This window comes from Agelaius tricolor, unplaced genomic scaffold (genome assembly GCF_023055355.1).
Source record: "Agelaius tricolor isolate 1412-34295 unplaced genomic scaffold, bAgeTri1.0.p SCAF_24, whole genome shotgun sequence".
Lineage (NCBI taxonomy): Eukaryota > Metazoa > Chordata > Aves > Passeriformes > Icteridae > Agelaius > Agelaius tricolor.
The window spans coordinates 6,448,826-6,462,713 of record NW_027269284.1 but is presented as its reverse complement, the minus strand read 5'-3'; the positions used below and the strand labels follow the sequence as shown (position 1 = coordinate 6,462,713).

The following is a 13,888-nucleotide window of genomic DNA, read 5'->3' as shown; positions in this document are numbered from 1 at the left end:
TTGGGTAACTAAATGAAGATACAAGATGCTAAATAAGGGGCCTGCCTGGCATGTAATTGCTGTCAGGACTCAGCAGCTCCTATTGAAGTTAGGAATACCAGCAGTGTTTGCAAATACCAGCTGCACAGACACTCTGTGTCTTACATAGCACATTAGCTGGTATTTACAAAACATAAAGGTAGCAAACCCTGTAATTCCCCAAGAAAGCTGACTTAATCCCGATTGGTAAATGCTGTTGTGTTGACTGCTGCAATGAACAACATGGGTGGAGCAAATAATTTCTGCTAGGGAAATTTGGGAGCTTGTTGTGTATGTTTGCTAGAAGCAGTTATTGGGTGTAGGTGCTAAGAGGTGTTTTAAATAGACTGTTGGGTGTCTTGGTTCCCACTGTCTGACTTTACATACTCACATGGCAAGTGAGTCCAAACTTCTGGCGCTTCCTTCCATTGCCAGATAACCTCAGGACACTGCACTTAAGAAATCTGAGCTCAATTTTGCAGGGAAGAAAGAAGGAAGGAGAGTTTTGAAAGGTGTTCCATACCTTATCATCCCCAGATGGATCATTTTCAGATTCTGCTCAACTGCACCTTATCTGGCTCAGAGACAACTAGTTTTATACTGTTCAATGGAAAGGGAAATAGGTTGGAAATTAAATTATAAACAAGGCACTACTGGTTTTGTGGCAAGCTGTATCTAAACTTGGAGGCAGGACTGTCAGATATCTTCAAGCCTCCACTGTCCCTTGATGTCAGATTTTTTCTTTTTTTGTTTGGGGGGGGTGGTGGCAGAAATAGGTGTTATTCAGCTTTTAATTCACCTGAAAGTAAAAGTACCCATTGCAGCCTTGGAAGTGACCATCTTTAATTACAGTCAGTGCATTTAATCCCTCCCCTAAATTTGTTTATACATACACCTCACTGTCTTCCATTCACCTCTAATTACAAGGTTTAAATGAGGGAGTTGGAGACATACAGCAAGACATTTGGGGACATGTGTTCTTAATTACTTCAGTGCGATTTCTTTTCTTCTCTCCTTTGTTGTTCTCACTTGGGGTCTGAACCAGCCTTCAGCTGGCTGGAACAGGCACCCTGCTGTTGTCCCAGGGCACCTCAGCTGTCTCACTGGAACACATCTCAAGTATCTGCACTTGCTGGTAAAAGCAACACCCACCACTTCCTTCCCCAATCAAGTCAATTCACTTGTGCACGCTCAAGCTGCCATCATTAGCTGCTCCCTCTAAGATGGCCACGAGGCTTTGGTAGGTGCATGTGCCGAGGAAGTAATAGCAGAAGCAAAAATGAAAGTAACACATAGCACTAAATATCTCTTTCTGATAGTTTCCTGATCAGAGCTTAAAACTTCCTACCACTGTGAAGGAGCAAGTAATTGTTTAGGTGCTGAACTGGAGACAGAGTTGCCTTAGCTCTGATGAGGTTTTAAAACTGGTGTAAATTGCTGTTGTTTCTTTTGGTGCCTTGTGCATGTGGAAGGTGGAGTCCCTACAGCATTTGTCAGGCTGCTTAAACTGAATACTTGGTATTTGGATATTGAGGTTCAATAGACAATAAAACCACAGTCACAGGTATCCAGTATTGCAAATATTAATGCTTCACACTCATTTAAGTTGATGCAGGAAAAGGCTGCTTAATTCTGGCTGTCTGCTATCCCTAGGCCTTGTGCTCAGTGTGTGACAGCAATGCATGTTTTTAATTTAGCTAAAATAATTCAACTTGACTTGCCTCTCCTTTAATTTGGCATCATACCGTGGTATTAAAAAAAACCCCAAACTTGAACACATTTCCCCTCTCATTTGACACACGTACAAAATAACTAGGTCTATAGGGAGGTTTAAAATTAGGCAGAAAAAGCTCACTAGGCCCAGTAGTGTGCTCTCTTGGCTTAGTGCTGTGCTGCAGCTCAACTTCTCTAGGCTTATTTAAGCATTGTAGTCTCCCCCACACTTTTTTTTTTAAGATCCTTCCTGTTGGCAGCTGTCCTGAGACACGATGTTCTTGCTTAGCATTTTGATGTGGGGAAACAGTCTGATAATTAAAGCCGGTTTCAAGCCATGAGCTGATTTGTAAGCAGTGACTTGCTCTGGGGTGTTGTCAGTCGATAAACGTGTAGCTCATGTGCACAGAGCTGAGCTGCACCTTGGTCCTGGAGCCCCATGTGAGAGGGACTTGCAGCTCCCAGGAGCCACTTCTGGGGGAGGCAGACTGCATCCTCTCCAGCCACCTGGTGGTGAATGGTTAATTTGTGAAAAATCATCACTATCATCCTGTTCCCCTCTGCGTGTAAACCCAGTGCAAACCTGTTGTTGCTACACAGCTTTTCTTTGTTTAAATGAGTGTAATTCTCTTTAACCCACTCTGCAGTCCTTGACAAATTCCTTCCAAGAGTACTGTGAAAGGTGGCAAAGGCCAACACACCTGTTGCAGGTCTGCAGACTCACACCATGGCTTTGGATGTGCTGTGCCAATTTGCTTTATGGTGCTCCACTGCCAGGGAGGGCCAAAGTTTTACTGCTGCACGTCCTGACCCACTGCTGGGGCTCCATGGGCAGCGTGTGAGTACGTGTGTGCCTCCATGTCACATCAAGTGGGAATTACAACTGCTTGATCCTGTAATGGCATGATCTCGTGGCAGCACTTTCCTTATCTAATTGGGTCTGACACTATTCTGAGGTAGCAGACAAACTTGAGTCTCCCTGCAGTGTAATCTAAGAAACTTGAGTGCCAGTAAGACAGATGGGTTTGAGAGGTCTAATTTAGGAGGACTACTAAATTGCAATGTGCACATTTTAATGTGCAAAACAAATGGGTGGCTGGCTGAATGAAGTATTAAATAGGTTTATTAAAAGCATGGCTGACTAGTTTTTTGTGGACTCTGTTTTCAGTATGTATGATGATATTTCCATCACTCATGTATTTCTCTACAAGGCACTGTTGTTCATCTGCCTGGATTAGGTCGGTACTGTGTGATGCTGAGCTCGTGGTACCAGGTGACACCTCCCTTGCCATTGCTTAGAAGTGTTAGAGGGGTAAATGTTAAAGACAATCAGTAGGTAACAGGGCTAAAAATTGAAGACACCTGAAAAAGAAATTCCTTTTCTATAGCTCTAAGAATTGTTCCTATTTGTCTGACGTTGACTTTGAAGGTTTAAAATACAGAAAACTGTTCTTTATAGATGAGCACAACCTAAAGGCTGAAATGCTAAAATATAGGTTGGAATCTCCTTTTTTTCCCTTTTTTTGCAGAAGAAAAGAAATCCATACAAGGGCAAAAACATACTGCAATGGGTTTCAGCTGTTTGCATAATGTTTGATTTCTGTTGCCTCACATTCTTGCAAGGTCAGAGATTTATTGCCTATGGTCAAAAGATGTAGAATCTCATACATGTAAATTTATGATGGATACCATCCAGGAAAGACAAATGATATCCAGCTGCCATTACTTTTGCTTGTGATGCTTTTGAGAATCCCTGTATAGCTTGTAAATTCCTGTTGACATTTCACATGAAGTACATCTCAGATTTCTGTGTGTTGCTGTTAGTTATTGCCGAGACACAAGAACAATGAAGGGCTTTTAAACCTTTCATGGCTGCTCTTCAGATAAGAGCAGCTTAAGACAGTGGGATGGCTGAAGCATGGGGAAAGCTGTGAGGAAAAACCTGCCTGCAGGGATGAGTCTAGAAAAAAACAAGGAGAGGAGAGTGGTCAGATGATGGTCCTGCAGCTCTTAGTGCTGCAGGGGCTAAGGCTCTGGTTCCCCAGTGGGTAAAACAGGTACCAGTGAGAGCTGCTGGTGTTCCCCTTGCACTGGAGTCCTTGCTGAGGTGCTCCTGCCTGTGCTTGCCTTGCCCAAGGGCTCCTCTGAGCCCCTCCTGGCTGCTGGCTGGGCCTGGGGGCGGTGCAGGGCCGTGGGTGAGCGTGCACCATGGTGTGACACATCCCTGTCACACCTCGCACGCCTCAGACAGCTCCTGCTCACTTTGCAGGCAGGGGAGCTCCAGTGGGAGAAGGTTGAGGAGCAGTGCAGCAACAGGCACTAACTGTGCCACTGGGCTTTTGTTTCTTCTGGTGGCCAAAGTCAGATGTGACTGTGGGACATGCATCAGTCTGTGTGCTTCTGCTGCTGGGTGGGTTCCTGAAGGGACAGCCCGTGGGCACTCTGGCAAGCCACCAGCTGCTGAGGCTCTGGTCAGGTCTCTCATGCTGGTGTTGTCCAGGTTGCTTTGCAGGGTCATTCCAGCCCAAAGCAAGCCTCGGGAGCTGCTGTCATTTGCCCTTCTTAGCTGAGGTTCCCAGGGTATACAGCACATGGGTGACCACAGCTCACCTTCTGCTGGGAACCAGAGCACAAAGTGCATCAAAATCTCCTTGTGGGAATTTTGAGAGATGAGGAGATGTTGATGTAGCCCAATGCTCTTGTAACTTAGGACAGGCAATTGTCACCGCATTCAGCAAAGAGCTACTGGAGGGAGGAGTAATGATGGGAGAGACAAAGGAGGCAACATGGGCAGCAAGGTCGCCCAGGTATTCCCTCTTTTAGGAGTCAGCAGCTTCCCTCTCACAGACCAGCTACTAGTCACCTGTTTCCAGCTTGCATTCCAGCTAGCTTTCTGTTAACTGGCCAAAAATGCATCCATTTGTGGCACTGCAGATGCTTCCATTAACTTACGTGTACTGAAAGATGTAGGAGTAAGTTCTGGTTCCAGGTCTATGTTCTAAAATGTGAACAAGTGGCATCTTTTGGAAGGTGAAAAGGTAAAAGTCAAGTGTGGAGTCTGGACTCATCTAGTGGGCTGAAGTGGCACTAAGGGAAAGTAAATAAAATGCACTGTAACTGCTGAAATGTGCATTTAGATGTAGTGTAAAAGAACCAAAATATTTTTCAGAGTGATAAAATGTGCAAAACATGGAAATCACAGGCTGTGTTAACAGGCAGCAGAGGTTTTCTCTATTTCCTTAGCATTGGGAACAGCACCAGACATTGCTGGGCAGTATTCATGTGAAAACTTGCAGATGAGTCCAGAGCAGCACTGACTCTCTGAAAGCTGGTGATGCTAAGAGGTGCTTGCTGCAGTTGTTATCCCATGTTTGGACACTTCCAAGGTGGCTGCTTTTGGTTCAGCAGAGCAGATGCACACAAGTATTCAGCATGCTGGAAATGCATATTGAGGATGAATACAGTTAATATCACAGTAAATAAAGTGGGTGGTTGCAGGGTTGTTGCATTTAATTCATTAACAATCACTGCAATTAGACACTCGCTGCTCTTCCTCCCTGTTAGTTTCCATGTGGGCTTTACTGCAGAATTTAGTTGCAGGGGTTCTATGAGGTGTTAGACACACACAAAAAATGCCTTGGATGAATCTTCACCAGTGGGCAAACTTCAGGCATTTGTTTTTACCATGAAAAAGACCCTCAGCTTCCTGGTGTTTGGTTTATCTTTCCTTGGGTAATAAAAAGCCAAGAGGTTTGCTGTAAGAGCAAGACTGCATTTTCTGGGTTTGACTCCAAGGCACTCAGCTGTGAGCAAGCTTTTCACACATCTCGGAGCAATCTGCACACTGGGTGCCTTGCTATGGTACAGTGCTTTAATACTAAGAGGTTTTCTTTCCTTTTCACTAAAGCATATTTGTTGTGTAGTTGAAATAGATTGAGCAGCTCAAGTGTGAGCTAGAGCATCCTTAAGAAAAAAAAGTATTTGAGGTATCCTTTGTAGAGAATAAAGTATTAAAAGTGTTTCTGAGTGAAATAAATTTGAAAGAAACAGGAATTTTTATTGCAGTAGAGGGCCGTTATCTTCCATTATGTTTAATATTTTGCTGGAGATATGCTAAATACTGTCTGAATCATTAATAAATAGGTTTCTTTAGAACCATTTATCTAATTGAATTTCTGTGATTTCGTAAGCTGGAAGCTTATAAATAATCTCTTTAAATGCCTTTGTAAACAAATGTGTTTTAATTAGTACAGAGTCATCTTTGGTAGCTTACAAAAAGTCTTGTCAAGCTGTAAATATGTAATTCCTGACACTTTCATTAGAGTGTTAGCTTAAAGAGGAGCGAGGCAAGTATGCTTGAGTACCAGCTTCCACTAAGCAGAGTTGGGTACATAATTGCATGATTACCAACATTGCATATGTGGCCATGATATCCAGGGCTACACAAAATAATATGAATATATTAAATTTTCAGTACCATTAAAACAATTTGCAGCAAAATTTTGTCACCACTTCAGAGTGTGACTGTGCACAGAATAAAAAGAGCTGCAGCCCTTAAAAGATGTTGCCTTGTTGTGTCAAGCTCCAGTAAGAAGGGATTGAAGCTGGTATCAGAGGACAGGCAGAGTTTCTCGCCCTCGTTTTACCTTGGTGGCAGGTGAACCCTGAAGTCACACTAGGGAGGTTTTTACTGCTACATTTCTGCATTTTTTAAAAACTTTGAAGTAATGTTGTTTATGAGTAATGATGCTGTCAGTGTTCGTCCTGACCCAGTGCATGTCACAAAGTATCCTGAGCTTCTCTTTGCTGATTCTGTCTAAAACTTGAGTGTTCCCTGTACGCAGGTATTTGCATTTCATAAATAAATCTGTGAAGAGTCTTCCTGTAAAAACATGACTGTCTTACAATTGCAGTTAGCTCACTTCTGTATTTTATGCTGAATTTCATGTCTGGCAGGGAGATAAATTCACCTTGCTTTAAGGAGGGAACACCACCATTAGTTCACTGCTGGTGTCTCTGACCCAAAGCTGTGGGCTGAGGCCAGACTGTTTTGGTTCATAGTGTATCTGGATAACATTTGACTCCAGAAGTGAATTTTTGGTGCAGAGATTCTTCTCTGACTTTACCCTATGCACATTATTAAGCCAGATTACACAGTCCTTATGCAACAATGAAAAATTTAGTAACTGCTCTATATTTAAACCTTTGTGTATTAACTTCATTGCACAGCACCAGGATAGGTTTGAATGTGGAAAAAAAAGTGAAACATTAGAGAAGGAATCAGAATGGCTTAGGTGACTCTGTCCAGTTTGTAATATTGTGTCTTCTAGATTAATTTCAAATAGGTTTCTATTCTTTGAAGTTGGGGTTTAGTTTTATTAAGTTTGTACTGAATTTGCTTTGTGATAGGGCGTGATGCTGTCTGGTTTTTGGATCAAAATGGTTAATGTACAGAAATGACAAATTTTTAATTTTTACATCTATTTCAAATCTATTGCTTATTCTCAGTGGTGTGGCTTGTAGTGATTGCATTGCTTGAGTTTGATCTATAGTGTCCTTTTCTTTTCAGAAGAGCACCAAACAAACGTATCTAGCAGTTGATTTGAGAGTATGTCAACCTCCTGTACACAGAGCCAGTTTGGTGGAGTAAAACTGGGACATCTGAAACAGACACATGTTCAGTCACACAAGTGTTTGTTCAGTCACATAAGTGTTTTTAGCACTAAGGTACCCTACAGAAAGCACAGTTAGGGCCTGCTTGTGAGGGCAGCATTATTTCCTGCCTGCTTCAGTGGTGCACTGTGGTGAGAGGTACGATGGGCTGTGCATGTGGAAGCAACATCATGTCTAACCCTGCCAACTGCTGGAGCCAGCATGAAGGGAAGATCAGGACATGCAGTGTGGGAATATAGACATTTAGTGGCTTTTTGGTCATTTCCTAACCTTCTGGATCCTTCCTCCATCAGCTGGAGATGCTGCATGTCTGAGATGCCAGTATGGCCAGGACAGCTCCACTGGCAGACTGGGAGTCTGCTAGTAGCAGGGAGCAGGTGTGGACCAGACAGAACTGGTCTGGGATGCCCACAGGATGACAGACTGCTGATAGAATGGCTTCTTCCTTTCCACAGCCAGCTCTGGGTCAGCAGAGAATGGGTGCATGGGGGAGTCATTCTTGTGCTCCATGGGGGCAGTGGAGTGAGACCTGGACGATGTGCAAGGTGAACACTTGTCATGATTTTGACTTCTCTGTAGTGAGTTTTATGCTCTTGCTCACAATTGTTCAGAAACAGATGAGCATGGCCCTTCTGACACTTTCAGCAAGTGACCTCTGGCAGTCAGGAACACGATGCCAGCACTGGGAACTGTTTATCTTTGGATGCAGCTTCCAGGAAATGCCCACCCCGTGCTACCCACCACAAACACGTGGAGGGCTGTTGGAAGCTTGTCTGGAGGGAGTGCCCAGCTGGGGTGGCAGGATGGACAGGCACACATTTCACAGGAACTCAGTAATGTCACCCTGGATCATGAGTGTCTGTGGCCGTTCAATGTCACCAGGGCCTGGCTGAGGCATGCCATGCTGAGGACTGAGCAGCTCATTTGGGATATGCCCTTGCCTTTGCAGCTGGCTTTGTGCAGCTCAGTGGCCTCTAAATAAAGCCAGTAGATTTATACTTGAATGGTTTAGGAAACACACCTTTGCTGCTGTCAAAAAACTGTGCAATTGCTGCTTGAACAGCTATCTGCTGTCTGATGGCTGCAGGCCATTTCTCTCTGCTGTGCTGGACCTGACAAAGCCCTGGAGAGCCCCTGTGGAAAGGCTGCAGTGGATCAGGTCACTCCACAAACCTACCAGCAGTCTGTCAGTCAGAGTGGCACAGGTTCAAGCCACACAGCTGGGGATGTTTTGCTGGTACATGAATAGGAGCAATCTTGTGAGTCAGATGCTGAAGGGTTACAGGCAGTTTTGTATTTACACGTTCATAGACACGGATGTGTGTCTGTGAAGGTTTATGGCTCTGTCTGGGTAAATCTTTAAGAACCTCCAAGGACTGCCTTTCTGGGCAACCTATCCTGGTTGTTCACCACTGCCCCAATAAAAAATTTGTTTCCCTGTGCCCATCCTGAACCTCTGAATCCACAGCCATTGCCTTTTGTTGCATTATTTAGCCCCACAGAGAAGTTTTTTGTTCCCATTGCAACCGCCTGTCAAGTAGTTGTAGGAATTTCTTGGAGTTGTTGCAGTTTCCTTGGAATGAAGATTATCCAGGGTGAACAATGGACTTTCTTGTTTCTTATTTTTTTTCTGCATCTTAGTATTCCATTTCTTGGTGTACTGCTTGGATTTCCATCTGGGATTTCACATATGCAGCAAAGCTTATTGACTATTATTTAATAGACTCACTTAACACAATTATGAAATTGATTAGGGTCAAAGATCTTAATAGATCTTTGTATGGCAACCCTTTCTTTGAGAAGTGGTGAACTTGCCTTTTCACAGCCAAACACTTGAGCAAACTGGAGTCTGCAAGGACTAGAGTCAGTGAGTGGTCTTCCTGTGAGGGTCTGGTGGATGTCCTTGTTCTGTAGGAAAAGTCTTAATACCACCTTTTTGCTGCTTTGTCCCTCCATGCTGTGGGGCTCCAGGTTCTGCCATGGGCTCTGAAAGCCCTGCCTCTACTGCCCATCATGCTTACATGGATTCAAAACCAGTTTAGGGCAGTTCCTGCTGGTAGCCTTTGGGTCAGTTGTCAGCAGGTGGCTTTGTCCTTTATGTGAATGTGAGGAACCACCAGACAGCTGCTGCACATGGCCCCTGCCCAGGAATGCTGACCAGCCCGGGCTTACCAAGCACTAGAGGAGCTGTAAAGCAGACTCAGAGGACCCTGCTGTGAACCTGCTTGTGGGGAAACACTGGAGTCTTGAACATCTGAAACCCCTTTATCATCTGGCACAAAGGACGATGTGGTAAATCAGACCTGGGCACCCATGCACCTCTCCATATGTGGGGCTACACCCAAAACAGAGAGCTGCAGGCTTGATTTGGATTTTGGATGGCATTTTTATATCCCTGTCTTCCCAGATGAAATCAGTATCAGTGATGGGGGGGGATATTTCTGTGCATCCACCTGAGGTGAGGAAATTGCCCTTTTCTGTCAGCTCTGGTGTCCAGGCAGATCCACACTGGTGTTGGAAGCTGGAGCAGAGTGTAATTACCCAACTTCAACCATGTTTCATGCACAGAGACTGTTACCCTGTTGCTCTGACATTAGGCTGCTTTTCTTTTTTTTTTCCTTTCTTTTTGTTATTTTTTTAGGTGGAATTTAAGGCGTGAGCTGCAAAACACAAAGCAGCTCTGGCTGTGATTACCTCTGTGAGTGCCTTTCCCTCCTCCTGTGGTCACAGGCAGCTGAGGAAAAGCAAAAGCTGTCAGGTCCCTGCAGAAAAAGAGAGAAATTAATGCTGGCAGAGCCTGTACGAGACAACTTATCTGCTGTGAAGTTTGAGTCCCTTGTTCCTGCTAGTGTGATCTGTTAATGTAACATGCCTGAAATGTTTTCTTACATTCTTACAGTTTTTTCTAAGATGAAAAACGTGAGGATATTTACTCCAGTACTAGAGGAGTTGTGGTGGGCTGGTTTTCTTTTTGTACTTTCACAATCTATGCTATTGATTATAATTAATGAATTAGTCACATAAACATGTCTGCATTTATGTAAAGATCTATGTAAAGCTTATGCTTTAAAATCTGTAATGGATTCATAGGTGTTGAGTAATTAGATGAAAGAAAAAGTCCTTTTAAGATAAAAAGTGAAGTTAGAGGAGGTCTTCCAGCAAGTGTGTTTAGCACATTAACTGCTATCAGTATCAGCTGGTAGTACTGGAAAAGCCTTAAAGCAGTTTTGTTAATATTCAGCCCTTTTAATTCTTCTCACTGGTCATTTAAAAATACTCTTCTTAGATTCAGTCCCATGTTCTTCCTGGCACTTCTGTAAAGTCCTGCTCTACTGGGCTGGCAGGTAACATTAAAGAGTTTGTGCTTTAAAAAGGCACACGGCCATGCCCCTGAACTTTGGTGATATTTCTGTGAACTCCCAGTTGATGTGGCAAGGAAGTGCACTAAAGCCTTGCTTTCTTCTCCCTGTGGTAAGCAGACTTTCCTCAGATAGCAAGAGGCAGACAAGTTCAGTATGTAGTCTGGTTTCATTAATGTTCTCCAGAATTAATACTAAGTAAATCTCACATCAACAGTTCTGTATATTCCTTATCAGACTTCTAACTGCTCCAAGTATATTGCTCATTCTATTCCTAGGTGTTTACCTCTCTATTTACTATTTGGTACCATTCTTCTCCTCTTCCTTCACATATGCTCCTTCATCTTCAGTCCCCACTTTCTTGTCATCAGTCTAGGTACTGTTGCATCCAGGTTGGGCTGAGTGAAACAGGCTCATGTGGGTATGTTCAGAGGCCATTTAGAAAACAAGAAGATTATTTGAATTTAGTCCCTGACACAAGTTTTTGTATTTAAAATGCAACTACCCCAGGTAGTTGTTAGAGATTACAGATGCAGAAATAAACATTTGCCTCATTAAGATTTTCTGTATAAATATCAGTGGTCCCTAATTTCACTATTTTAAAGATTGATATTCCAGGTTAAGGTAGCAGCCTCAGGGGATCCGATTGGGCTCTTTTTGTGAATACTTCAGCCAATCTTTGTTGGTGTTGTTTAAATAAAAGCATTTCGATGCTTAAGTTTAGAACCTTGTATTTAAAAACAAACCCCAGACCTAAACAAAAAGTCTGTCGGCAGTTTTCTCTTGTGACTCAGGTTTTTACCAAAAATCATTTTTCCCTAAGTGGCTTGAAGAAAAAATGTAAAATTTTTTGAAAATGCTTTGTGGTTTCTTAGCTAGTACACTGCTGATTTATAGGCAGACAGAACTACATATGTGAGTATGTAGTCACTGCTGTTCTGTATTAATTCTGTTTTGCTTTGGGTTTTATCAATGTTAATTCTCAGGTTGTTTTCACATTGCACTAATAATTCCAATTATAAACATTTAATTTGTCATTTGGTGCATATTAAACCCTGCTGAAGAGTGTTTGTGCCCCAGAGTGTTTGTCCATTTCAAACACTGATGCTGGACTGTGGTTCTGAACTCATTGTTCAAAAGAAGGTTCGTTCTTGACCAGAAGTGTTGAATTCCCTGCAGTGTTTGTTTCCTTCATGCAGCATTGAGCAAATTTGAAAAAGATGATTATTCCCCTCACTCTTGGGATCTGCTTCATTTCCTCTTATGGCTGTGAGGGCAATGCCAGCTCCAGGTCATGGCTTTGCTCAGCCTGTAACAGGCTGGCAGAAAGGAGGATAGCAGTTATTCATGGAAGCACTTCCACGTCCATTTCTCATTGCAGAACCATGTGAATTCCTGTTCAAGGGCTATGAATTAAAACCAGGAGAGATTTTCTTTAGGATGGAACTGCAGAAACACACTCCCATGCAGTTCTTTGGTTGGCCACTGCCTTGTTTTGGATTGGTCAAGCAACTCTTCCTTGGACTGTTGTATCGCCAGCTGCTTTCTAGTTTGGAAAACATTTGTAGAAATATACTTTGTTCATTCTCTTTTTACTGATAGATATGGCAGTAGTACAGGAGAGGTTGTTGAGAGCAGCAGTAGTGATACTTGCAAGGGAGTAACAGAGAAAGCAGGACCCTGTTGTTGAGGAATATGGCTGGAAGTGTTTCTTCTTGTGTGTTTATAATAAACACAGTGCAGTGAGAGGAAGAACTGTCTCCTTCTGAGGGGACTGTGGGTCAGTAGAAGAGACATCAGGACCTCCCTGTTAAAATACATTGATAAACCATGGCTGGAAACAGCTCTGAACTGTGAGGAGCTGCATGGATGCCCTTGGCTTGCATAGCTGGAGTGTTTCCTATTGCAGCAGGCAGGGATAGGAATGGGGAGAGGGGGATCAGGGTCTGCAGCTGCCCACAGCTCTGTCTATGCCTGCAGAAATCCCTGCATTGGAGGCAAAATCCCAGGATTTTGGCCTTACCCAGTCCCAGGTTGTGTGCAGCGTTGCCTGGATGTCTCAGATCTCTGAGCATACTCCCCTTTGGTTAAGATGGGATTGACCAGGCTGAGCAAAGTGCTCTGAAACACAGGTATGAGCCTCCTGTGTGAGTGTGCCAAGCAGCATTACTGCATTTCAAGTGACCTTTCAGTCTGAAACCCTGCCAAAGGGAGGGGAAAGGAAGCCACGGTTGACTCGAGCTCTGAGCAGAGATCCTGCAAACAGATGGTGTTTGCATATAGGAGATTCTGGTCGGGTGCAACTCCACTACAACTCTTGGTTTTTGATGATTGCAGGCGGGCTAAACTCCGGCTATATTTGGAACAGCTAAAACAGCTTGTGCCTCTCGGGCCGGACAGCACCAGACACACCACTCTAAGTCTGTTGAAAAGAGCTAAGATGCATATCAAGGTAAAAACATTCATCCATGTTTTTATTTCTTTCAAGGGAGAATCTTCCAGAATGTGTATCCATAGAGAGGAAACAAATTTTCACACAAAATCCATATCCATATGTCCAATCTTCTGGATTTATTGGCCTTTATTACTTGCAGGGATTTCAGTCACAGTGTCAAAGTTTAGTGTTTTGCAATTTAGCATCTCAGATATATAAAACAGTGGTTTTGTGATTTCTCAGTTGCTAACTAGTGTATTTAATACACTATAATTTAATTTATTTTACACTATAATTAAAAAAAATCTATCAAAGCTGTTCTTTAATTAATATATTTATTTTTAAGAACCAAGCAAAGTAGCATTGTACTGAATTTACTAAAATGTAAAAAAGCCAGGTCCATTAATGATGAAAAAAAAATGGAATCAAAAATATCCTATCTATTAGTGAGCCGTATCCCATCAACATTTTGTTGACCAGGTTCTCATTTAAATGAAACAAAAAATTAAATGCAATCTCCTGTTAGTTGCTGCTCCCCTTGTTACAAGTTTAAAACAAAAAAGAGCCTTAAATCTCACCTATGATCCAGCAGCAGTGCAGGTTCTACATTTGCACAAGTAATTCAAAGGAAATTACTCCTCAGGCCTTCTCTCTCCAAAGACACCTTCACTCCTATTTTCACTGTCATGGT

At 43.0% G+C, this 13,888-nt stretch overlaps 1 protein-coding gene across 3 annotated transcripts in view; it reads left to right on the top strand.

Moving 5' to 3' along the window:
• The window catches only part of MXD4 (MAX dimerization protein 4), a 39,858-nt gene that overhangs the window by 19,227 nt on the left and 6,743 nt on the right, over positions 1-13,888 (top strand). For all 3 annotated transcript variants that reach the window (XM_071447393.1, XM_071447392.1, XM_071447391.1), the window contains exon 4: positions 13,101-13,215. In XM_071447393.1, coding sequence (XP_071303494.1) covers positions 13,101-13,215 — 115 coding nt within the window. The remainder of the gene's footprint in view (positions 1-13,100; positions 13,216-13,888) is intronic.